At 38.9% G+C, this 27,833-nt stretch overlaps 1 protein-coding gene across 2 annotated transcripts in view; it reads right to left on the bottom strand.

Moving 5' to 3' along the window:
- Positions 1-10,330: 10,330 nt before the first annotated feature.
- The window catches only part of CNIH3 (cornichon family AMPA receptor auxiliary protein 3), a 55,702-nt gene continuing 38,199 nt past the window's right edge, over positions 10,331-27,833 (bottom strand). For both annotated transcript variants that reach the window (XM_076334652.1, XM_076334653.1), the window contains exons 4-6: positions 16,097-16,209; positions 13,426-13,569; positions 10,331-11,392 (exon numbers count right to left, since the gene is read on the bottom strand). In XM_076334652.1, coding sequence (XP_076190767.1) covers positions 11,365-11,392; positions 13,426-13,569; positions 16,097-16,209 — 285 coding nt within the window. In that variant the 3' untranslated portion in view covers positions 10,331-11,364. The remainder of the gene's footprint in view (positions 11,393-13,425; positions 13,570-16,096; positions 16,210-27,833) is intronic.

Genomic DNA, 27,833 nt, shown 5'->3' with positions numbered 1-27,833 from the left:
TGATGTATCAGTGCTCAGCACTAGGCTGAGTGCTCAAAGAGGAAAAAAGTAGATACAGTAACAAATTGTTTCTGAAATTCTTTGAAGCTTATAAAATTGCTGTTACAGTCTGAAGGAAGCTCGACAAGGTTCATCAAAGATTCATTGCTTGTTGTTGTAGACTTCAAATGATGAATGAGAGAAGGTACCTTAAAATTCTGCTGCTGCCGCTACCACTTCAGGAAGCTTTTGGAGGATAAATACTGCTTCTACTTAAAGGCAACAAGTTTTGAAAGAATGATTCGCATTTTCCGATACAACTTAAGAATCTTATTTAATAATTAACTTAAAGGGACATTGTCTGTTCTTGTAAGGCAAACCCATGACAGAAAATACAATAAATTCCTTCACAGATATTCAAAGCCAAACGCTGGCTGCTGCTGTAAGAATGAGAGTGCTCTGGATGATAGTCAGGACTTATCAGCTTTAATTTTTCTCCCACAGACCTTGCTAACTGCATTTAGGTTTTCAAGGCCAAAAAGTCAAAGAAAGAGCACATTTGGGGAGTGTCTTCAACATCCCTTGAAAAAAGGCTCTCAAATGACCTGAGGTGCTGTGCCTTACAATGACTGCACAGCAGTGCTTGTCAAAAATGAATTTCAAACGAACTTGTTAGAAAAGCCACTGCAGTCCAGAAATACGGCTTCCTCTTCTTGCTTAGTACAATCCCATAAGTAACATTACTGGTTGGACCTGCTGTAAGCGGTAGATACACAGAGATAACAGAAGAGCACTTCCCTTTGTTCATTATATTAACAGACAAGAATTTATTTAGCTTCTAGATAGCTTGTATGTGAATGTGCATATCAAGGAGCATGAAGTCAAATACCGAAGTATTTAAAGGCTTATAAATGGACAATAAAAGGGATATAGAAAAACCTTAGATTCCTTTATAGTTCATCTCATGCAATCTCTTAGAAAATACATACATACCTATAAAAAAGCGCAGCCTACTTGAGTGCTGAACTCAAGGACCTAAAACTGAAATATTAAGTGACCAAATTCAAGGATGATGTAAACTGTGGTGGAAGAAACAAGGGTTAAGCATGTATCCACTTTGCAGAAGTTTGGCTCTGTTTAATATTCTAACTTCCCAGGTGGTTTTACTTCCCATCTGATTATAAACTCTGGTCCCCAAGTGCATTGGCTCAAAGGCCAGATGCCCACCAGTAACCTGCATGACTCCACACCACGAAAGGTTAGAGAGTGCTTACGCCAGTGCTTGCAACTGGGGCATGTTCCTGCCTGTGAAGACAGCTCTGCTCTTCTGCAGCCGGGTTATATCTATAAAAATCTATCATCCTTTACCAAATGGAGGCAACTTCTATGCTTCTGATCTAGTATAATAACAAATTTGTGCTGATGCAGATAAATACTTTTGAACATCATATTCCTGTACACATGTGGCTTTATTTGTATTCCAGAATAAAAAGGATTTCTATCAAATTAGCTCATTTCCATTTGTACCTCGTTAAAACAAAAATAGGATGATTTAATTCTCAAATAAATGTCCACAAGCAGACAAATGATGGGGATTAGAACCAGTGCCGCTCTTTTAGTCTGAGCTTGCACTGGGCTTGCTTTCAATGCAACACTGAAAGATGAGCAAAACAGGATGTCATTGTGTGACGGTGGGTGCAAAGTTAGAGCAAAAAGCTATTAGAAGGGTGCAAAATACTGAAATGGGGAGCTTTTTGGACTTTTTATTCTTTACATTTTAGTGCTTTTCGGCAGCATCAAATTACAGCATTACATGCATTCAGAGGCTAAAGCACACTTAAGTTTGTCAGTAGGCCCTAAGGCACAGCAACAAACCAGGTCAGGTACTGATCTCGGCGACAGCGGAACAAATACATTTTGAGTAATTCCACTGAATTCAGTTGCTTCCTCCCATGAGAAAAAGTATTAATTATTTATGATTATAATACCATGTAGACATGTAATTCCCAGTTTCAGCTATGCAGTGCCAGGCATTACTCAGAGAAAGAAACAGCTCCGTCTCACAAGAGTTCATAATCTAAAGTGACAAGACAGACAAAATGAGAGAGAAAGGAAGCACTATCACCTCCAGTTAGAGGAGATGATGAGCTGAGAGATTAAGTGCCTGCCCAAAGTGACAAAGAAAGGTTGTGTAACGGGCAAGAACTGAACTCCCATTTTCTCAGTTCTGATAACTCAACCATGAGACCTTCACCTCTTAAAGAGGGATTATCTGGCTTTGCCTTATTTTTATATTCTTTCTGGGTAGCTGATTAGAGTATGTACCCTGCAGTTAACAGGAGTGAGTAGACCGCACTCAAGTAACATTTTAAAATGTCTAAAGTATTTAGGAGTCTAAGGGTTCACCTCTGTGGAAAATGAATCAAAAGAGCAACAAGGGACTGAAGAATACCTTAGCTATTCTGCATTAACTTCCTCTGTGGGCACCTCCAGTGCAAACTACCTGTGAAACTGCAGACTTCGCTTTACAAGGCTGTAGTGTATAGAGTGCAAATACAAGGACCTGGTGAGGAATGGCTACCACCTGGCAAATTCTTACTGCTTTCTCCTGCGTACTCCAGTCTGGGTATGTGGACAAGTGTTTCATTTTGTTTTCAAGAGGTTCTTGGGATCCTTAGCCCTATCAAGTAAATATGCAAATATTTTGTGAAAATTAGACTTGCGCTCCAAAGTAATTTAGGAGTTTCTGAAAGTTTTATCCTTGGTGTAGAGAAGTTAATAATTTGAAACACAGTTTCTAATTCAGTGGATGTTCTGGATTTATGGTCATTTGCAAACAGAATCTGAGTCCTTGAACGAACACAGCAATGGTCCATCTGGCTTCGGCTGCTGTCTTTGAAGCAGCCACCTCTAGACATTTCAGAACAAAGTGGAAAATTCTTTGTAAGAGATAAGCTGGTCATAGGGTAAATAGTCTGCTGAACTCAAACCACTGGCAATTGGATGGTTCCTGAAAAGCTGTGGGTTTCTAACTCTTCTACAGTTTTATTCTTTCAAATGTAACTATGGAAGTGTTTGTTACCTATATAAGGGTACAGGTTCACATGGAACAATACTGAGTATTTGGTGTCCTGATACTTGCATCTTTTGTGACAATGTGTTCATTGATTAAAATGGGGCATATATTTCATGTTTCACATCTTTGCCGCTTAATTTTTTTTCAGTGCTCCCATTGTTTTTATGTTATAAGAAAAGATAGATAAGAGCCCTCATCCACTGGATATTTTATACAATTTTATAATTCATTTATATACCTCTTTATGGCTGGATGACTACTCAGCACTGAAAGAGCAGGAATGCTGAAAATCAGACCTGAGCAGAAACACATTTCAAAAACATGGATTTAGTATACTTCGTGTCCTGGTTTTGGCTGGTATAGAGTTAATTTTCTTCCTAGTACCTGGTACAGTGCTGCGTTTTGGATTTAGGATGAGAATAATGTTTGGGAAACACACTAATGTTTTAGTTGTTGCTAAGCAGTACTTACACCAGTCAAGGACTTTTCAGCTTCTCACGCCCTGCCAGCAAGAAGCTGGGAGAGGGCACAGCCAGGACAGCTGACCCAAACTGGCCAAAGGGATATTCCATACCATGTGACGTCATGCTCAGTATATAAACTGGGGGAAAGCTGGCCAGGGGGGGCGGTGACCGCTGCTCAGGAACTGGCTGGGCATCGGTCAGTGGGTGGTGAGCATTATGCATCACTTATTTTGTGTATTCTTTTATCATTATCATTATTCTCCCTTCCTTTTCTGTCCCATTAAACTGTCTTTATCTCAACCCACAAATTTTACTCTTTTTTTTTCCCACTTCTCTCCCCCATCCCACTGGACGGCGGAGGGGAGTGAGCGAACGGCTGTGCGGTGTCTAGTTCCCTGCCAGGTTAAACCACAACACTTTGATATGTACTAAAGTGCACCCAACAAAAGGGTGGGTGGGAGGAAGGCTTCCAAAACTGATGTAGTGATGCTGGTCATTAGGCATAGGAAATAAATCTTCCTTTCAGACAAAAATACCCACCCCAAAACAGTAAAAGCTGAAGCTCAGCAGGTCAGTGAAAATTGCTCTTGCCTGACGGTATTTTTCAACCTGGCGACCAGTGTGCGCTTGTAAAGACAAGGTAGGTCAACATCACTGGCTGCAAATGCCTACGAAGAGTTTTGGACTGGGATGTTCTTACCTTCTGGAAGGGCAAGTGATTCAGAGTGACAAAGTGGATGTCATCTGCTCTGTCGTAAATGTGGCTACATGATGAGATGTTTCTTGGCAGCTGGGAAGACATAACCAAGCTTGTGTTTGCTCGTGTTCTTGCAATGTTGACAATGGCAGCATTCAAGTGGGCTTCAACAGTCCCGAGCCCCGCAATAAATGATATCAAACCGAGAAACTACCTTTGAATAACAAGGCCCTCTAGAAATTTGCTAAAGAATCTGTCATGTTTGCTATATTTTGTATTTGCATTTCATTTGGATTTTTTTGGTAATACATTTAAATTTGCTATATATTGAGAGTCAGGTAAGGTCTGAAAATGTGTTAAATATGTTTTAGAAAGAAACATGGATTCTTATTCCAAAAGAAGCAAACATATGTACTGCTAAAGCTGCTATTAACATCACAACTTGCACCTCCAGTACCTCCAAGCTGTCAGTAACTCTGACAGACACAGTAATTATTTGAAATGTTTAGAAATAACTAGGGTCAGACTTTGCATTCCTGTTAACTGCTGCAGCCTGATTATTTTCTGTCTTGTAATTTATATTGCTTTTTACACCAAGCAAAATACCGTATTACAAAAAATATATTACAGATGGAGCGGAAATTCTGGTTTACTTGCACTATATATTACTTGTACTATTATTTGCTTGGTACTCTATATTACTATGCACAGGTGACAGCTATTCCGTAAGACTGGATCTCTGCTGCGTTACTTAAGACAACATTTCCATAAATTTTGGTGTGGTTTGTAGGAGCTATGCTTTCCAGTCAGTGTTTCATGCTAATGATCAGTGGTTGCAAATCTACTTAACAAGACTGAAACTGTCAGCACAGCGGGACAGTCAGATTTCTTCAGATCTGTCAGGAGACTGGTGATATTAGGGATACTTCACGGGAAAAAAGGAGCAACATCTATTCAAGCTTTGGACAAAATAAGAGGTTTTGGCTCTTTTTAACTCTTCACTCCATTTCCATAATATATGACCTAAACATGGGGTCCCATTACTAGAAAAAAAATTTTTAAAAGCGCTTTACATCCCTCAGAGTTTTACTGAGAGTTTGACTACCCAGAAAGTCATGGAATTGGGCCACAGAAGTACATTTTCTCTTGCATGAGAAGATGGCCAGCAATTTAACGGTAAGAAAATAACTGCTTTAATTGTGTAAGCACTTAAAAATATTTCTAGAACTGTGATTTATTAAGTTGCAGCAGAATATCCTCCGCAGGAAACAGCTTCATTCTTGGGTTGAGATGTACCACTGAAATCATTAGAATTTTGTTACAGCATGTTCATTGGTTATCTGGGAGAAAAAAAGGGGAATGCTGTATTTTAGAGCAGAATTTTCCCTCCTCCCCACAACTTCATTACTGTGCAGAATAAAAATAAATCAGAGCAACGTATTCATGAGCAGTGAATGATCAAAAATCTCACCAGAGCAGGAATATGGATTGAGATCACCAATGCAAAGTCCAGCGCAGCACGGATGGCAGTCTAATATTTGTTGCTTCCCAAATAAAAATATCTTGCTGTATTTCAACCTTTTGATCTCCTGCTCTATTCGTAACAATTCAAGCTTTATCTAACATCCAACAACATTTGTGATTAACTAAAATTATTGGTGGTTTTTTTTCTATTTTTAATTTCCATTGGCCTATGGTGGAAATTGTACAATGCTAAGTGGGGCTCACATGAAATAAGAGGTAAGATTTCCGTTAAGTTCCATGAAGCCAGATTTTTACCAAGTTGGTATAACTTTCTGTGACAGTCTGGCATGAGCACTGAAATGTTACACTTATCCCTCTGAAATGCATGTTCCTTCTCCATTAATATAATTCAGTTGTGATATAATGGATGTGATATCAAGATCTAAAGGACAGAATCTCTACCAGCAAAACTCTAGGGACTTTCCAATGTGGACCTATTTCCCATGTAGCTCTAGAGTAATGGACATTAACTGAAGTCTATTGGAAACAATGGAAAATCTCCAGTAAATTCCAGGATTTTGGATCATGCTCTGTAAAAAATTTTTTTTACAAAAATATCTGCGTGGAGACAGAATGGAGAAAGGAAAAGCAATAGATTGCTAATACCCATACTAATGTATGAGTAATCATGACCCCAACAGCAGTGCCAGATCACAACCACCTCAGCACAGTTTCTGTAAGAAGATGTAGGTTGAAGAACTTTTTCTTCCACTTTCAGTGGCTTAGTGCAAAAGGAAGAGTATGGCCCAAGGAAACAGATGGAAAAACATTTCTGACAGCTTAAGTGCAGTTAATTATTTGTAGGCGAAGCATTCTGCTATCAGCATTGATTTGCTGTATTTGAAACTGAAACAGTCATAGCAGCAACTATTTTATTCAGCATTGCTGCAATTACCTGACTATAAATAGGACAGGAAGAACCACAGAGCAACACCTTGCCAACGGGGCTGCCTTTCCATCACTTCCAGGAACAGGCAGCTACAGGCCAGCACACTGCGTAGTTACCCCTTTGGTGAGCAGCTCATTCAGGTCTCATCCTCTCACAGTTTGTTTTTCCATCTCCTACCTTTTTCCTTTAAGCAGATTCAACAGTTATGGAAAAAAAAAAGGGTATCATATGTATGGAAAGATTTCACAAGCTAGGTATCACCATTCTCACTTTACAGATGGTGCAAATGAGGAAAATGAATACTCATTTAAGCGTGTGCTCATTGCACACCTGTTCGAAGGAGCAAAGGGAGATGACATGTTATCTTACGACTTTTGTGGGATTTATCTGTATCACCAGAGGATGTGAAAGAAGAAAACTGCTGTTCCTAAGTAATGACATTCACCCTTCCAGGAAAAGAGGCAAGAAGGGAGCAGGCTTGGGGAGGAAATCTCTAGCCTCCACCAACCAACAAGGAGGAACTGGAGACTAAAGGGATAGCATATATTATTTCTCCCTTAAAAGTGTGACATGAGGAAGACACTGCCTTGTGACCAAAGATCACAGCATTTTCTCTGTTCTTCACCAACAGCTATGCAGTTCTTTACTTCCCTTGCTTTGGTCAAAGTATGCTTAGCTTGAGTTTAGCCAGATACATGGCCAGGGATTAAGAAGGCAACAGATATCTTGTATCCCTCATTCTTCCTTCCTCTATTTGTGCTTCTTCTCTTATAATATGGCTGGCAAGTCTAACAGAGAAAATGACAAATCTGGTCTTGACAACACTCACTACACGTGGGTACAACTGTTCAGAGGCCAGACCACACAGCCACAACACAGAAGAATCCAGGGTAAATTTCTGGACTTTTTACAGTAATCACACACTTCCTGTTATATAACAGAGCTACTTGACTTTAGAAAAAAACTTTGGGTTTTTTGTACCCTTTGATAAATCCAGGGAGACAACCCTGTCGCTGTAAGAAAATTACTAATTTGAATACCAGTATGAATATGGCACCTGCCACTACAGCAGGTAATGGTTTAGCAGTGGACTGCAGCCAAGTGGTGGTAGTCTGTTGGAGTAACCCAGCAAGATACTGCAACCCACCTGGGTAACAACACAGAGCAAGAAACATGCTGAGGGCTGTATCTTACTCTGTTGTCTGTGAGGTCCACAGCATTAGTAGCTTCTTGATATTGCCAGACACCTTAGAAGGTCTCATTACTCCCGAGTTCTGGGTTGGAGATACGTCTTACATTAAACACTTCCTCCAATTAATGCTTTGGCCAGTTTCATAAATTATTTCTGCTGAGGAGAAGCTTCACTAAATTCAATGAAAGGGAAAGTATCCTCATATTAAACAATTTTTTTCCATTGCCTTTAAATTAAGATTTTTCTTGAAGAGAAACAAAATGCTATTGAGAGCAGCGGGAATTTGTTTTTGAATAAGGATTATTGGTAAGAACTGAGAACGTTAGCTTTCATTGTGCATTCATAGTAGGGACTAGTTATTCTCCAGAATACTCTGAACAGCTGTGATCATTAACTCTTAAGAAAGATTAATTTGAGTGGAAAGACAACAGAGAAATCCTTTAAAGAAGACATGGAGAATGGAGAGCTTTTCTATGGGAGGGTGGAAAAAGGGACGATTCACTTCTAACAGAACGGAGGCTGAAAAGGACTGGTCTCTCTACATATCAGGGTCTTAAGCAGCACGAGACAAGGTGTGTTTAGGCTAATGTTGGCTCAAAAGCAAGTGGAATAAATTATCCAAGCATAAATTTACTCTGGAAATGCAGAAAAACTTTCTAGTACCAGAGCAGTGAGATATTGGAAATGCTTGTGTATAGCAGTAGTGGGATCAAACAAACTGTTCTGCTTTCAAGTGGAGATCGAGAAGTATATTGATGAAGTGGCCTGAAACAGAGAACCTGTTTTAAATGACCTAGCACTTCCATTCAAGCATTACATCATTGAAGTCACCTGAAGCTACATTCAGAAGACCTATGTATGTAAGTGCCTCTGGTGTAAAGCCAAGAATTAGATGCCAATGCCAGTTACAAAAACTCAGAGCTTCTGCCCAGCTCTGTAGGCAAGCAATTGACCTGCTGGCAGTCTAGCTCACGGCTAAATCTCAGGATTTGAAAATTGTGTATTTTCAGGCAAGACGTGATCATACTTTCACCCATCCAGCCTCACAAAAAAATGGCAGGCCTTTCGATGAAACTGAGTTTAAAGCACGTATCTGGAATATAGGAAACCTGAATTAAATTTTTTTCCACCTCCTATGCATCCTGGGAGATGCATGGAAAGATGGAGTCACCTGCTCAGAGTTGGAAGCTTTATGAGATAGCAAGATACCTAGAAGTTATTCACTGTGATTTGCTCTTGTGAATCTAGTTCCTATACTTCTGTAGAACTAGACCTTTAGTTAGGATGTAGAGAAGGAATTCAGTTACAGACAATCGTCAGCTTTTTATGGGTTGTGCATTAGTTATACCATGGCACCAGAGCTTTATCGGTGAGCTCTGTAATGACCCAGCAAAGTTTCTTATCTCAAGCACACTCCAAGCGAATACATCTGTATTGATTGCAGGGTCAGTGTGATTTCAAGAGCAGTTTAGCCACCTCTGTAGTGTATGTAATTCAAACTAATGAACCATCGGAGCCCAGATTAGCTTCCCAAGTAACCTGATCTGGCAGCCTTGTTTTGTGCTCCCAGAACTGGGAATGCTATGTTGTAAGAAGTTAAACTACATCCAGTAAGACCTTACTGGCTATGTCTGTACTTGTACATTAAAGAATGTCAGTACTTGGGACAACTTGATCATTTAAAATTGTTAGAATGACCCTGGTATAATTTTTGTGCTGGCCAGCTAACACTCTTCCAAGCAAGGCCCAGGCATGATTTGGGAGTTGGCATGGTCCAGGAGCAGACAGTTTGCATTCAGCAACTGTGCTTTGGAGGCTAACAGGATTTAATCTTGTTAACGTAGCCAGATCAAACCAGAAAGAGTCTTGGCACTGTACACATGCTGTAACTCCAGCTCAGTTTGGACCTTGCCAGACATGAGATGACTCCATTCAGCCACTGCTTCTGCCCCATGCTCTCAAACAGGACATGTTAGCCCAGAGGCAGTACTGAATGTGAGACTGCATCTCTCTTGCTGAAGTCCTGTGCCCAGACTAAAAAGTCCTCAGAGTTTGGTACAGGAACAATCTACTGGCTCTCAATTGCCAGACCAAATTTGGCAGGGTCAACAATGAGCTTTGGCTAACAAGCCCAGCTGTAACGAAGCTGGGGTACAGATGGACCTCTCTGCACTCTGCAGCATTTCTGGTAGCAATATACCTTATTAGCTATTCACAATGCAAGATTCAAGTGGTCTCTGTGCAGGCACTGGTGTTAGTCTTGATCTTACAGGCTTGCCTACTAGCCAGAGCACCAGTGGCTGCATTGAAATACCTTAGTGACTTTGAGGGAACCAGCCCTGGTCCACTAAGTTCAGCACTGAAATATATTTAGCAGCAGTTCTGGACACTTGATGTCTTTGACCTGTCAATCAAACAGATTAAGCTAAAATACAAATAGATTTTAGTATTTATATAGCTGTGTATTTGTATATACATATATATATAAAGTTATACAGCCCATATATATGAATTTAAATGAGATTGATATGATAGAATTTAAAAACTTTTAAATTATAAAAAACTGAACATCTTTCAATACGAACCTCATACAAGACAAAAACATTTTGTATATTTGTTTCAGCTTAAATTTAACAGCAGAAATAAAGCTGCAACACAGAATTACAGACTACCATTAGCCGGCCCAGTATTTTGTTATCCAGCATTGTCATGAATATAATACCTATGTTACAATCCTCCTTAATATTTGTAGCTTTTATCTTTTTTTTTTTGCAGTAAGAGGAACACTATTCTGATAAGTGCTTGGCATGACTAGGTCATACCCAATGTATTTATACATATCACTGTATGTTATTGGTGCACCACAAATGAAGTACAGAAATATACTGGATGTTTACCTACAGGAATAGCATACAATTAGAAAACTGAACACTGCAACTGCAAATTCTTTTGTTATTGTTGTAACGGGTGGGAAAAAAGCCACTGAAGCAATTCCACAAGATCCGACATCCCTGTTTGGTTAGTGTCATGTGAACATCCCTGCAGAACAGTCACACATCTTATCTGAACTCCAGTCGGTGCTCATTTTCAGAACGTGTTGTACAGCTGTTCTTTCTGTGTAAGATGATGTTGCCCTCTGCTTCCTCAGTCCAGAACAGTCATTAAGAAAAGAAATTTTGCTCCCTGGAAGACAGTAGGGACTATAGTTTATAATGAATCCACTAAACCAAGCAGCATTATCCCTGGAGAGGTGAATAGTTGTCTAACTTGGCCCACCTTGTTGATTTTTTTTTTGTTTTGTTTTGTTTGGGTTTTGAAAGTCATTTACTGCAACACATTGAGAAACAGGACATAAACACAGTTAACTCAGCCATTCTCCCATGGTACTCTGCTCCTTCTTGCTGGGTCTCTCCTTCACGTACTCTATTTACTTCTTGGGTTCAAAGTTTTCCTCTTTGCTTTTTTTTTAATCATGCTTCACTTGGCTCACTCATCCTTGCACCTCCAGCCTTTGTTGTTTTCAGTCTAGTGATGATCTTTCAGTTAAGAGCTCACCAAAGTGTAGATCATGCTGAATGTAAAAGAAAGACACAATATGAAAGTATCCTTTTGAAGCATACAGAGCACTTTGATTTTTATAACCCTTTACTGTCTGTTCCTCAGGTCTGACTGTAATGGCCTGTGCTTTCCTTTGCATTCTTTCTATCTCTCTAAAGCATCTTAATTATGGTGTATTCAGGATGGGTATCAAAAAGCACTCAAGAAATAACAAATTCATTATCGACATCCTACTGCACCACAAGCTGTGTTTGAGCTTATTAAAGTGCAGTCTGATGTCTGAATTTGAACAGTCAAGAAACAAAACCATTTTGCTTTTGTGTGTTTGATCTTTAAAACTTCAACCAGCAACTCTCGGCAGGGCAGGCAAGGTTTCCCATGAAACTGGATTTTTTTTTTCCTTTGGAAAAAAAACACATGCAGTAGAAGAAACATAAAATGCAGACACCAGCTGGAGTGAATCCATACATATTAAATGCAACTCTGAAAAGCGAAGAAATCGCAGTATATTGCCATGGCTCCATTTTACTGCAATTCTAATTCTGACAATACCCAAGAAAGCACAGGAAAATTGAATGTAATTAATACTCCTTTATTTAGCACCAGGCAGTGGATTTTGGCTTATGGCCACATTTTAGAATGAAAGAAGCAGGGCTCAGAGGAAGCTACACAGCAGTAGAGTCCCAGCAGAAATGCTAGACCACGCTACACAGCTGACTTTGACAGGGTCTTTTAGCCAACACAAAAATGTGGAGGTAAAAATGCTTCTCTCTCCAGCCATGCCTTGCCATCTCTCCTTGCACTACCAACAGAGCTTGTCTAGCACAACTGCCATGCTTTTCACTCTCGCCCCCATGAAAAGGACTGGCGGGCAAAGGCGCTCAGCCCAAACCCACAAAGCTACTGGATGTTAAACTCTGGCTCAGACTCTCATGCCCCATCCATCTCAGTGTGAGTTAGGCACCTACCAGCTTCAGTGAGTCTAGGCCCTTCTACTTTCTTTCCCTCTTATGTATGCAGACACAGGCACATACACATGCACATTTGGTCAGAAAACTTTGTTGTCAATAATATTTAAAAGTAATATTGAGAAACAACAACCTGCAGCAATGACTTCTCAAGATACAGGGAACAACAGAACAGATAACGGACCAGTGATCAAAGGAGAAATAACGTTTATCTTCTTCCACTAGTATAAAAACCTGCCTTACAGAGGGATTACTGCATGCAAGACTGGCTTGAAGAGGCACTCTATGCTAGGCAAATACATTATGGAAGAAGGAGTAGAAGAAAGGCATCGTAAAACAACAACTCCATTTAAAGTGTGTTAACCTTTGTTGTCAAGTAGTTTTATGGTGTGATTACAGGGGTGACTAAAAGCACAGGGATTCTGCCAAGGCCTTACCTTAAGTATGATCCTTACATATTCTTGCACTGGGCATTTGTGACAGTGCACTAAGGACATCTGACAGCTGAAAGGGGCAGGGGAGACAACACACAACTGGGGTACATATCTTCAAGAATGTATTTAAATTAGGGGTTTGGACCACACACAGGCTTACCCTGTAATGAAAGGGAGGCTGTAGGAATGACTACAGACATGGTGCATCCCATGTTCCTACCTACTGTCTACCTACCCATTAACTTACCATCTTGAGCTTCACTACACCAGTAGGCGTAGTATTTTTCTTATGATTCTCTTGAATCATAAGAACATTATAATTTTTATTTGATGTAATTTCATTATCATAACATTTTTTATTTCACCCATTCTAAGAGACAATGCAGAGCAGCAAAAATTTTCACCTTGGGTTGGCCCTGGGGCCTGGGTCAGGCCTTAGATAAAATGCTTAATATTCTGTACTGAGGTGTCAGCAGATATGTGCACATGCTGCTCTAAGTGGGCATGCTTCCCTGAATCAAGATCAGAAGTAAGTTTTATAAGACTAAGGAAATGACCCAATTGGTTCCAGTCATTCCTAAATACAATTTGACATGTCAAATGAAAAGCAGCTACTATTTCCTTAGTGAAATGACCAGACTTACCAGTACAGATAGTAGAAGAAGGAAAGGAGATAGAAAGCTAGCTTACACCAGGCCTCTTTTTGACAGTAACTCAAAGTATCTGCATTCATGACTGCAGGTGGATCATATGCTAGCTCTGAACTATCTGCTGGGCAACGAAAATACCTGAAAGAGCAGGAGAAGACATCTAGAATGACTCTGTAACATTCTGTTTTAAATATGTGCAGATATATACCCTCCTGATCACCAGCTCAGAAGACAACCATCTTCCATGATACAGGAGGAATTTTCCTCTCTTTTTCAAGCCTCTATTTCCGGACAGCGTTAAAAATCAGGACGCTAGCCTAACCAGAACGTTCTTATAGAACCAAGAAATTCATGAATGTGGACTGTCTGTGTTCTATTGATTCTTCAGATCGAAACATTCCCCCTTCTTATATAGTTATTTCTGGCTTACTCACTAATAACTTACATATTGTGAGTGGCAATATGTGGCAGCTTGTGATCATAGCATGGAGGAAGGATTACTGGGCTTTAATTGCATCTACACAACTGATTTCAGACATGATGAAAGGTGACAGTCTCAATCAACTGATAGCTCAGTTCCTCCAACTCTGAAGAGGAAAAAAGACAATATGGAGTAATATAACAGCTGGCTGACTAATGTTTTCTACACGTAGCACTGCTCAAAAATTTATCATCCAAATGATTTTTGTTGGAAAATGTTTTTCTTCTTACGTAGGAGAAATTTCTAATCATTCTCAGCAATGACTGGATGTTTGAGAAAATCCTGACTAAAGAACTTTTTTGGCAAAGGAGCTTTTGTCTCAGTTATGTTGCAGTAAAAAGCAAACCAAAAAAAGAAGTCCTCAACAAAGTTAATGAACTGCTTTAAGATCAGCATGAATCAGATGAAATATTGTCATTTCTGTTGTTTTGAAATAGTAATGTAACCACTGAAGATTGCTGGGATTGCTTATAGATAGATAGACAGACAGACAGATAGATATAAAACCCCCATACAAGTGACCACCAGCAAACTTTGAAAGTAAATGTTCTCTTAATAACCTTGCCTTCCTCCCTTCCTCCTTTCCAATATTAGTCACATCCACTTACAATCTCTAATAACGCTGCAAATTCTTTTACAGAGAACACAGGTGAAACCTTGCTTAATTATCTTCATTGGGATGAAGATATTACACAGTATCTTCCCATGGTTTTGTGCAGAACTTTCACAATGAACCCAAACCTGTCTGTGGTTAAAACAGCAGAAATTATGGAGTAATTAGGGCAAAGCATATGGAGAACCATGGAAACAAAGAAAATCAAAAGTTCTCTCCAAAGGTTGATATCATTACTTAGAGTCTGATCATTTTCACCTTGGATATAAAATACAATTTTTTTTTTTTTTAATTTTAAAACCAGTATTATTGTCACACTTTGGTTGTTAAACCTTAGTAAAACAGTACCAAAAAACATTATTTTTATTGCACCCCACCAATAGGGAAAAAAGCACTCGTAGCTTCACTCCACTTAGCTTTCTGAGAACTAGACTGTGACTCTAACTTCTGAATAATACACTTTATCATATGACTCTGCATTACCACCAGCCTTTTGCAGAAAATAGTGTACAAAAGCTACTACTTTTTAGTTCCTGGTTGAGTTAATGTTTTTTCCTTCTTTACAGAATTATTCTTCAAGCTACTTCACAACAGGAGCTATCTGCTGCCATATGTATCTTCGTAACACAAAGAGACCCCGACAGACAAAAATCATCTGTGCTTTTACAAACATTGTGGAAATGCAAAACTAGTGAAGACTTCAGACCGACAACCACAAAAACTGATGTCTCTTGCTTATCTTCAGAGGCAACAGAAGGCTGATCCTCACCAGAATGCAGAGGAGGATGCAGCAGTAGCAGCTGCAATGCCTGTCCAGAAAACATTAAAGCTGCTAAACAGCAGGTCTTACATGATCAACTCTGAAAGCCCCTCAGCAAATATAAGCACATAGCAGAGATCCAGAGCGGAAACACTCCCCCCTTTTTCACGTGGGCAGGGTGAAGACAACAGCTCTTCATCTACTGCAATCCCTACTCCAAGAGTCTCTAAGAGAGACCTCTCTTGCAGAACAGATATTCTCTACTGTACAGCAAGAAACAACTTATTTTATACTGCAAAAAAAAAGCATAAAGCTGCCAAAGAAGATGAGAAGCAAAATTCTGTCAACCTGCCCAGTCTCTATTTCACAACTCCAATGAAAAACTTTCCTTGCTAGGGCTGAATGAATAGGTCCAAGACCGTTCAGATATGAACTGCCTTACAACTCCCTATCTGTGAAGTATTTAGAGCCTCACCAAGTTCCACTTTCAGATTCCAGTGTATTTCATTTCCAAGTTTTCATTCAGTTGTGGTGAGTACATCCTGACACCCTTTGGAATATTTATCTAAGTTAGTAACTGAAAGCCACATTTACATTATTATGTGTTTTCTTTACCCATCCTAAATGTTTATGAAAAATATTTACTTTTTCTCTGGAAATGTAAGTTTCAGCTGCTCATAGGCAAAAGCTTCTAGGCAAAAGATATTCAGCCCTCCTCCTGTCACTGCACTTCATAGTTCATACAATCTGCATGTGTGCTGAGTTGGCAAATAAGGCTAACAAGCAGTCAGCATATAAAAGATGGGCTTACCTCCAGAAGTGGTAAAAAAGCAAAGGAATGTTTAACCCCAGTGTGAGCCACTCTTGAGCGCACAAAAACATTATGCAGAAAAGACTATGGATAGAGTACTCCGGCAACACCAGCTAAAAGGAAAGGAACAGAAATAACAGATGTCAGTAAAACACCTCTGATTTTAGTCACCTAAGCAGTTTTTCAGAAAACAAACCATCTCTGCAAGTCTCCTGTGTGTCTCTGTCTGTCCCTCGACATACCTCAGTTGACAGACAGCTTGTCTAGGAGCAATGAGCGCAAGACGAAGTGCCAGGTTTGTCCAGGTTCTAACCATGGCTGTACCCCAGGGGCTTGTTGAGAGGCACGGGACAAATAATTTACTGTCTTAGCTGGTGCTCCAGATTTCTGTCTACAAAATGTAGCTTATACTACTGTCTCCCTCACTGAACCATTGTGAGACTAAATGAATACCTGTAAAAGAGGTCTTAAAGAAGTAAGTTTCATTACTGATGCATTCAGAAAGGAAATAATAAAGCTATTACTGAAGCTTCATTTCTATATTGGAGGAGCATCCTTCGAAAAAGGCTGCTTCTACCATTTTGATATGTTATATACACCCTAAAGAGATCAAATCCATTACTCAGTCAGTGTTGCGAGCTAAAACCCACTAAGACAGGAAACTCACTTTCTTAGTAAATACATGGCTCCCCACACTACTTGTTTCAGACCCAAGATGATTCTTTCTATTAAAAGAGAAAGTGAGGGGGCAGCTGGCAGAAACAGAAATTTATGTGATGTTGATTCAGAGTAGTTATTTCTAACGGCATTTTTCTTTTTTCACTGCTTTTCCATTTCTTAGCTGGCATTCCTCTCTTGTTTTCTTCCAATGCCTTTTCTCGGAAATCTCTATTTCTCTTCTTCATTCAAGTCATAGAAGAGATCAATTTCCAGCAGTACATATTTCTCAAAGCTAGACAATCCCATACACAGTTCATCTGCATCCCTTGCTGCATCTTGGAGCTACATCAACCAAAGTTAAATCACAAAAAGAATTTGAGGGGCTTCTTTTGATGTAAATTCATTTTCATCTGTCAAATAATTAAAGTGAGCCCTACTTTTTAAAACAATGTAAAACCTACTATACAGCTACTCCCAATGCCTACCTACTCCCATATAGCTGTGCTGCAATGAATTGCATCTTCTTGGTTCTAGGAGTCTTTCCACCTCCCATGGAACATATTTTTTTTTACTTTCATTTAACTTCACTACCTAAAGTAGTTAACACATTTGGATATCTCTGTGTCTACGCCTTCAACTTAAACATTCTCAAAAGCTTATCTTATGTGGATGACAAATCATAATACAATTACATAGTTCAGATTTCCAGATGGTAGTTACTTATCACTGCTGGATTTTTTTTTTTTCACTTTTAGAATGTGATTTACAACATGACTATAACCTTTCCCCAAAGAATGATTCATCTTCATCACAAATTGCAGACAAGAAAGGTCTTCATAATGTATATCTACCCACTAAACATCACAACACTTAAAAGCATATTACATTCATTATCACATATTTGATTTCTGATTCCAACACAATCCACAAACTTAGCAAGAACACAACCCTGGTGTCTGATCAGTGGGCTGGCTGGTAATAACAGGTGGGAAGGAAACCCGTGGTGAAAATTTATGCAGCGCATAAAAAACAAAACAAAACAAAAAATTTGCTGTGAAGCTAGAAAGGAAACAAAGGAAGCAGTGGACTCTCAGAAACAGACTCACTTTCCAGTCACAGTTTCTGGTGTAACTTAAATCTACCTATGCTTTTGATAGAACACAAATGGGTCATTTATGTCTCTTCACCCTTTTTTTGGAGTGATACATTCCTGTGGACATAAATAAATAACGGATCAGTGCTGATCACAGTTTCTGAAGGAAATCCATGCAAATAAGCAAACAAAGCCCAGCCTGCAAAGCCAATTACAGTTTATATTCAGGCAATTTACCTAAGAGACACAATCTAAAAGGAGGTGAGAGAATTGAAAGCATAAAGTGTAGAAAGGTACTAAGAGCAAGGCTTGTGAGGAAAGGTAAACTGAATAGCTGAATAACCAAATAACTAAAAAATAACATTGCCTCAGTTCTTGGCTGTAAGAATCATCCTGCAGTTTGAACACAATGTCCTCTGAAACCAATGGAAACTTTCAATCAACTTTAGCAAACACGGGATTCAGCTCCTGGAGAGAAGAAAGCTGTTTGAGAAACAAGCAACAGCCAATCCTCGTTGTTTCTGCTGAGCTAGTCAACTGCAATAGTAACTTCTGTGATACAGATAGCAGTGCAATAGGAATTAAACTAATGTCTTTAATTCATTTCTGGGAGAGCATATGAAGCTGTCAGGCAGTAAGCATGTTAGGATATAAACTGTATAGTAAACATGTTAGGATATAAACAGTATATTTCTATTTTGAACCAGGAACACCTCTGCTTTCTGACACTGCTCAAGATGAAGTCTCAAGATGGTTACGCAACTTGGAGTTGAAGGAGAAACTGGCAAAGCAGCACAATTCTTAAAGGCTGCAACTTGGTCACTTTGAGTCCCAAGCTAATGAATGGCATTACAAATTTATCACCAGAAATTCTGCTGGCTGACATTTACCTGTGGAAAACCACAGGGAAGCCTGAAAAGGAAGTCACCTTCTAGACCAAAATGCTGCTAATCTGAAACACCTTTTGCTATAACGTAAGCAAGGGAAAGAAACTACTATACGTTTCTAAGTTTTGCTCTGATATACATATTTAAGTAAACATCCATATCAGTAAATATTCAAAATCCTTGTTCCCAATCCATCATTTGCATTTAAAATGTAAGATCTTAGGTAGATATCATACTCATATCGTTATCATCTCACCATAAATATTCAATACATCCTCATACAAAGTAGTACATACATACATGCACATGTAGATAGATTCTTCCCCTCTAATTCCAAAGAAAATAAGGCAGGCTTTGCTGTGTATAGACATCTAGGTTTGGCTGAACTAAAGCATGGGAAAACAAGCACTGAAGCTAAGAACCTGTCAGCAGCTTCTTTGTGTTTACAGGAATACAAAGACCTCTGTGGAGTGCAACTGCAGAAGGGCATCTCAGGAAGCTCAGTCCTAAATCATTTTATTCAGTTTCCTATTTCCTAAATATATTGTTGTTCTTATACAAAAGATAAACCCATCTTTTTCTGTCAGTACTTTTCCTCGTTATTCTGTTTATTACATATGGATACCTCCTTCTCAAATGTAGTTTTGCTTTTACAGACCATTATATCATTTTTACATGGAATGACTCTTACAGTTTGTCTCGCCAGTGAACAGGGCACATAAAATACCTCACAGAAACCAAAACCGGGAAGATATTATAGCAGGAATAGTAATCTCCCTTCATCACTGCTATGCTTAGAAAATCAGCTGTAACAAGTGAATCAAACTGTTTTCCCAGTCACTGTTAAGCCTCTGAAATGTCAAGACCTCATGCTTCTTTCCAGCACTTTGCTTACGACCAATACTCCTGAGTGCTACGCAGCAATAGTACTTCTCATGCCAGCCTCCATACTGTAACCACAGATTTTATACCGTACCCAGAAATTGCCAGCCATTAGACACTGTACCCTTCCCAGGGTTTCTGAGAGTCTTCATTACGCTGTTAGAGGCTGAGACAACTTCCCTTCTTAATGCCTGCCTTCTCCTCCCACAGATGGCAGAAAAAAACCTGAAGAGAAATGGAGGTTGAATCTCCTTCACGTAACGTAAGAGCTCTGGTGATTACCCAAGTGGAAACAAGTTGTTCACCTTACAAACACACAAGCCCTTTTCCATCCACCCAAAAGCAACAAGAAACTGAAAACACCATGCATGCACAGCATCACTCCAGGGCCCCAAATTAGGCCTGATCTATGTGCATGCTGCTTTATCGCAGTGGTTAATGCTGCCGCACCCACTTCCACTAAAGGGTAGCTGCAGCTTGTCACTGTGGTGCTCACTTTGCTGCTTTTTTCCATATTCCTTGCTAAAGCTGACATGTACAATTTGTCCTCATCGGTAGCAGGGAAAGAGGGGATGCAGATGTACCCAAGGTTTTCGGAACACAAGAGGTATTTTAATTACACTTTAAAGCCCACCCTAATAGAGCCTGCCAGAGCTAACCTGGGTTACTGGGGAGTATCAGCTGCTGAATTAAAGACATCGTGAGACCAAAGGGAGATGATTATTTAATGACTCTGAAATTCTCCTAATTGAACAACACAGACCACAAAAGTCAGAAGTGTAGTGCAAGTGAAAAAAAGAAAGCAGAAACACACAGAAAAATAGTAGCATGTGTATTAGCCCAGACTGTGCACGTATGTGGAATGTACGTACATTGAAACAAATCGTATCTGTTTGCTCCTGCTGTTGCACAAACTAAAGAAATAGGGTCAACTGTGTATAATTTAAACACACAGACCATACGTCTTAACATTTGCAACAGTTTTAAACTTACTGCTTGCATTGATCAAACACATGAAACACATTAAATTTACTGTTGAAATACAGGAAGGCTTCCCACTTACATTTTCTAGTGTATCTTTCTAATCTACTTTAAATTATTTGAGTTACTTGACTTCCAAAACCTCCTCTGAAAGCTGCCCTCGAGCCCAATACAATGCTGTCACAGTAAAAATACTAAGGTTTTCAGTCCAAATTTTCAGGTTCAATTTCTTTCAATTCTCCTGTTAAAATCCACACTTGCTCGTGTCTCTGCAAGCTCTGTTCTCTAGTCGCTTATAGCAATCACTTAGAAATTCAGTTGCGTAGTTAAAATTGTTATAACACAAACCTATAACCAAAGCATTTTAAGTAATTCAAAACCATGTTATGCAAACCGCTAGAAGTATTTAGCAGTTTGCTACATAGATGTATGCAACTAGCTGAAAAGAAAATGTCTGGAAAATGGATTCCAGATCATCAAAAGAATCATAGAATCACAGAATAGTTTGGGTTGGAAGGGACCTCTAAAGGTCATCTAGTCCAACCCCCCTGCCGTAGGCAGGGACATCTTCAACTAGATCAGGTTGCTCAGAGCCCCGTCCAACCTGACCTTGAATGTTTCCAGGGAGAGAACAACCTGCAGCTGAACCTACTAAGTTCACATATACAGCTTTACATTTTATCTGGGGGAGAGCAATGGTGCACGCATGCAAGACTCAATATTATGGACCAAATACAGAGCAGAAATAAAAGAAAGGATATAACATCTGTGTTTTAACCCCTCCACCTTTCTGGATCACAATGAAGCAAAGCAGCACAAAGCCAATGCTTTGTAAAGGAAATTTCATTATTCTAATGCACTACTGGAATTTCTTTAAACGGTATTAAGTGGATGTGAACATAAGTCACTCCACAGCACAAATACCAGACAATGAAATGAATAACACAAAGAACCTAATTATCGTTCTCACAAAGCACTCCATATCCATCTGTAACACAGTACCAGATTTAATATTAAAATACAGGACTCCTGGATGCTCTTTCCATCTCAGCTACTAAACATGTCTATATTTAGGCCTATCATTTCACTTTTCATTGTCTCATTTTTGCCTTCTGCAACATGGGGATAACTATATTTAAGATCTATAGATTCCACTGGAGCTAGTTTATGACTAGAATATTTAAGCTTTGTCATAATACAAATAATAACTTTAACAAGAGTGACAGAGGAAGATCAGGTCTTTATGGGACATTCATCAAGAACATCTATAAATATTTCTGTATTGCAGAGCCTATGGGAGGTCATAATAGCCAACAGGTAAAGAGGTTATGAAACGGATTTAAAAAAAGACTTCTCCACTATAAGGTCTGCAGGGCACCAGCACAGTTCAAAAAGTGCCCTGTCCTTGGAAGGCATGTCATTAAGGCAGATGTGCTGTGATCTTACAAGTGTATCTCCTCTGCTAACTGTTCTTTTCCACTCAGCAGGGATCAGGAGATATCTTCACAGCCTTTATTTTTTTAATGTTAATTCAGAAACAGTAACAGAAGCTGGGTTAGCAACCCTGGAGTGCAAACTTCTCTAATTTTCACAACACTGACACGAAACAGGGTAACAAACACTTTCCTGCCCTACCTCACTATTGTATTTCAGACACAACCAGCCAGGACGCCCTGCAGCTGGGTTATTCCAAGAGCTCATGCTGTCTTTCTCTGCTCGCCCAAAACTGGCGAGAATGACAAATGAGTACCACAGCTGTTCATTAGGATCTAGAAAACCAGACCCTCATTTCACAGGCAGGTCCATGAATGCAGAAGTCTCAGTGATCATTAAAATGAAGTTCAGCCATCTGCACGGCACAGGAAGGGCCCTCAGGCCTTCTCCCGGGGGTCTGCCTAAGACTGACAGTTTCATAAATGCTAAAAACTACGTGTTCACTAAAGGGCTGTTTCTATATCTGGCATGTAAAGACTGTCAATCTGAGGAAGCAGATTTGGTACAGTGCAGACATGGTAAAGACAATCCCTGCCCTGCTATTCTAACAGCTTTATTGGAAACATCAGCATCTAAATGCAAGGTAGGACATTTAACTCCCAGCAGAAACAATTTTCATCCATACAACAGGTATGATGTAAAATCATTGCACTCTATTTTTAGGTATTCTATTGCTTTTTGTAATTGCACAGAGGCTTTATAGGGTCTGATCCTGACTTAAATACACAATGAACATTCTGCTAAACATAACAGTGACATTCGATTTAACCCCAACTTCTTTAGTTTTATTAAAATGCAAATATTTACTTTATTGCATACCAAATTAGAGCAAATACAGTCCATTAGCAAGTCAAATTTTGCCAATATCTTCAACACAGCTCTGAGGAACAGATGCATAAATTATATTACCCCAAGCAGCTGAGAAGTACACTGCTCTCAGGAGTACATTTCAGGCAACAGTTACTCATATACATTTTTGCTGCATCTTCAGCCTTATTCTACTGTTACTTTTGATGTTCCGATACTGTAAGGGCATATGTTTACATATCCTCCAGAACAGTACTGGAAGAAGCTGAATTGTAAGGCAAGAGGTTGTCTATTACAGGGTGATACTTTGTTTGCCACTTTGATTATTGAATAAACATTTAAAAGATGAGATTAACAGCAAAATACAGTTGGTTAACCTGAAATAGTTTTATACATCAATATTTTCATGAGTAATAATATTACAAATAGCCATATGTATCTCCCTTCAAAAGATATTGCAATTTCGATCAGGCATCACGCTGGCAAACCTTACTTCCTCCCTGGAGTAAAAGGGGGGTAAGGACCAAACTGTGACTGAGTGACAAGTTTGAACCCTTCACTCTTAGGCTTGCAATAGTTTTGTAACTTTTCCCCTTACGATCTACCCCTGCTTTGAACAACTGTGCAGGCACAGCAGGATATATCTTTTCATTATCCTTAGGTAAGCAGACAGACATCCTTAGGTAATGACTGCTAAAAATAACAATTGTTATGTTCTAACTTTTGAAAAGTGCTGAATTCAGGAACTTGTAAATTTCACTAAAAATAGTGCTGGCACAATGCATATAATAAACGAGCATCAGTAGTGAATGAATTGCCTGCCAGAAATACTGTACTTCCTCTAAGTTCTTAAGTCCTACCTTACGGACTTTCTTTCCAGATAGGGTACTGTATACAAGGAAAGGACGAAAGGGATTATGTTCAGTACTTTTATTGCAATAGTAATACCTTTCTAGTAAATATGAACCTGATATATTTACAATAAAACGTGTGAAGAAGAGATGCACTATCTCTAGTCAAGCAACATTTATGGGATTATTTGTGCATAAAGCATAAATCCTGCCAGCTCTTTGGTCCCAGTTCTACCATCAGTTCTGCAAAACAGCTACCATGCCAAGTTCCACTCTTTCTGATGAAATTAGAACTATGTGGGTGCCCAAGAGACTGACTGAATAGGGCACACCCCCATTTTATCCCATTCCACACTTCATAGATAATAAATGTAACAAAAGAGTAGGCATAAAAGACTTAAGAGAGGGAAGGAGAGAAGCTTTTAGATGATCTGTAGCGAATTTCCTATCAGTGCAAAAGAGGAAAAGGCGCCTCCACAACAAGGGTACTGAAGGCCTAAGTTTTGTCTATACTGCAAATTTATTGCAAGATTCGGGGAAAATTGTTATGTCCCTCATGTTTCTGGATGCAAACAAAATCTCTATCAATCAAGCGTGAATCACTACCAATACGTTAACTCCATCCTCTTTTAGGCAAGCTGCAGAAAACAATTAAACCAACACAGAGCTATTGAAAGTGTATAATACTTCCGTTAAAAATATTTTACTTGCTTTTCCCGTATCCCCACTTCCCCTGTCAAGCTACATCCTTCTTTCTTTCACTTGTTCAACCTAAGGGCAGCCCCGCTGTTTACAGGAACAGCAGATTTAAAATTTATCTCACACCTGTTTTGACTAACGAGATGTTGTACCAAAATTGTCTAAAAATAACTCATCCATAAGTCATGATTTCCATAAACTAAAAATTGTATACTAATACATTTTTAGCTAACTTCAAATTTTATCCTTAGAGTGTAAAAAGTTACTCATTCCTAATATAAAAAGACCTTGTCAGAGCCACTCTGAAGGCCAGAAGAAAGTTGGCTTTAGTTGAGCAGTATCTTTCAAATAAGTACTGAGTACTGAAATACATGCTTACCAGTTTTATGTCTCTCACACATGCTCAGGGTCTAATGTACTTTAAAAAGTCCTAGGTCACTTCAAACCAAAGAGAACTTAAATGAATTTAGTTTTATGAAAGATATTGTATTGACAATCCAAGTCCTAACTGACAGAATCCGTACAGCATGGCAAGTTTACATCCTACAAAATCTGCAGATCTAATTAATGCTTTAGAAACAGCAATATCCTTTATTCCAGTGCCTGCATGCAAACTCTAGAATTTCTTCTGATGCAGCTTAGGAGCTAATTATGTGTGCATATGTATAGCAGGGGGGTATAGCTCATACTCACTATGATGTTGACAGAGATCTATCTCATCATATTGTCTATGTTTATTAATATTTCTGTAGAGCAAGCACCACAAGTCTCTAAGCATACAACACAAGATAATTTTACTCCCAACAGTCATCAATCGGACTACAGTAGTTTGAGTCCGATTCCAGTCTGGGCTGGATTTGAACAGCTGCTGTAGAGATTAAAGACTACACGCAATTACTAACTCAGTGAACCATCAGACCCCTCAAAAACAGCAAACATTTTTAGCTTCAATTAAGAGATTCAGACTATGCCTGCTAAGAAAACTAAGTAGGCTCTCTGAAAACAAGATCTCTATCATCAGATCAGCTGCACCACCTTTCCTTTCCTGCTGCATACATGCCTTGTGAGTGTAAACAAATGCTCTTCATATTTATTACCATGTGTTTTTTGTAGCACCTGGCACAATAAGGTTTTATTATTTACTCGAGTCTGGAAGCATTGCTGTAACAGAAACACTAATGAAAACAGAATAGAAAAGGAGAGCCAAGTCTTGCTGAAAGGAATCTCTGGCTGAAGCACAATAGGGACTTTAAAAGATCAAAGTATCCAACTAAGGAAATAAAAAAAGAATGCAAAATTCAAAGAGCAGCAAAACGTAGACAGCAGAATATCCACCTAATCACTACAAAAGCAGATTTGCTCCTGTATTATATTTTCTTCCAGAAAGACGACAAATAGAACATCCTGAAACCAGCCTTTTGAATTTACTGAAGACACCCTTAAAATGTGAAGATCTTTCATATGATAATGTTAATTCAGAATATCACTGTAGTCCCAATAACAGATCATATGTTTAAACCTCTAAAAAAAGGATTACTCAACAACTGTTTCATATTCGTATGGTTTATCAAGCCAGTTAATAGAAAGTTCAGACGTTGATAAAACTAGAGATGAAACTGCGATCTGATCAAAAGGCACCCCGACTTCTTGGAAGTATGTACAAGCCACCTTCCTTCATGACACAGTCCTCTTCCAGTAATGGCCAGACCCAAAGGGAAGAAAATGATGATTTTCCAAGCAGTAAAGCATTACTAGCTCAAGTGAAGTGCTACAAAGACATATGCTGAATTGTCTAATCAAAAACTTGTATTTCTTCCCCTCATTCTACTCCGAGTTTGACCTTTGTGGTTTGTCCTGAGTTTCACTGGGAATTTCTACACAAATTCGGACATATTTGGTCATAACCACCAACAATGCACTACACAGTTTTTATCTAAATGGTGTCTAAATTATAAGAACTTCAAATCCAAATCTAAGTCCAGGCCTACTCCACATGGGTTTATGCTTGAATATCAACACGTTTCTCATCTCAGAGCGATAAACAGAGATTGCTCCAAGCTGTCAATGTCAAGGAGGGACCGAGAGTGCCCACAGAGGGCTATTACAGCTACTTTTGTTGTAGTTCAATCTTAGAGATGAACGATAAGCATAAATATCAAACTTGAAGTCGAACCCTTCCTAAATCCAGGGATGTTCAGAAAGCTTTTTGATATAAACCAACTCTGTTTTGAACCACTGAATTGCAGTGCAAAGATTGAAGAAAAAAAAAAAGCATTTTATATGATAAAAATAATTTTTAAAATACATAGTATTTACTTAAATCATTTTATACACAGCAATGCCTGGTTGGGTACAAGCTTCTGTATTGTATTGAGTCATAGGGAGACAAAGTATTGCATAACTACCTGGGTACCTGCAGTATGTTTTCTATACACATAATTCTATATTCATTCTTCAGAAGTTATCCTCTTGATTAGGGTTTATGCTCCCAGTCACTCAGTAGGAAGGGTCTCCTGACAGTTTTCCTGCTGCCCAGATGATTAGTCAAAACTCAGCAGTTTCATCATATTGATGAGGTATGAAAAGAGAAAGCATTAGATACATCAAGAAATACAACATGTACTGAGAAACCAGTAGCAATGATGAACTCTTTGGTCTCTAATGAGAGTGGACAAAGTTCATGTGCTCCATCATTGTAACAATCACTGTTAACGGGAAAAAATGTCATATGGTGCCATTTTTTGTTCCCTTCATGATCTTTGTGACAGCAGCAGCTTATCAGAACTCTGGATACATCAGCCTCTTTGTCCTGCAAGGCAGAATACCACTGCTATTTCCACAGACCAAAAATTCCTTTTGCCTAGACTAAAAATTCTGTTTTCCTCTCAGATAACACAAGCACCTAAACTTCAAAGACAAAATGTTGACTACCGGTTAGGATGTGCTGAATATAATGCATAATGCATACCACAAACCTGGTATGTATTTACCCTGCACACTTATCCCTCTAGTGTGGTTATGCTGCAACATTTTCTATTTCTGTCACGTCTAACTACATGAGGAATTAAAACATCTTTACTGAGGTTGTAAAAAATGTATAGCACTACAAAAGGTAAAACTGTTGCTGCTATTCCCAGTTCTGCAACAAACTAATTGTATTATTGCTGTAGTTTCTGCCTATGAGATTTTTCAAGCCCAGGAAGAAAGTATGATTCCTTCTAATTTATGGATGGATACACACCACTTTAAAAATTTCTTGTGATTATACATCACATTTGCTAAATTTGCTTATATAACCTTACATTAAGTGTTTTAATGAACCATGCTATAGGCTTACAGAAGTACTCTGCTAATGACTATCAGCCTGCAGACTGGCTAAAAGA

The sequence above is a fragment of the Aptenodytes patagonicus genome, chromosome 3, assembly GCF_965638725.1.
Source record: "Aptenodytes patagonicus chromosome 3, bAptPat1.pri.cur, whole genome shotgun sequence".
NCBI lineage: Eukaryota > Metazoa > Chordata > Aves > Sphenisciformes > Spheniscidae > Aptenodytes > Aptenodytes patagonicus.
The sequence above is the reverse complement of the archived record's forward strand: the minus strand, read 5'-3'. Positions and strand labels throughout refer to the sequence as shown.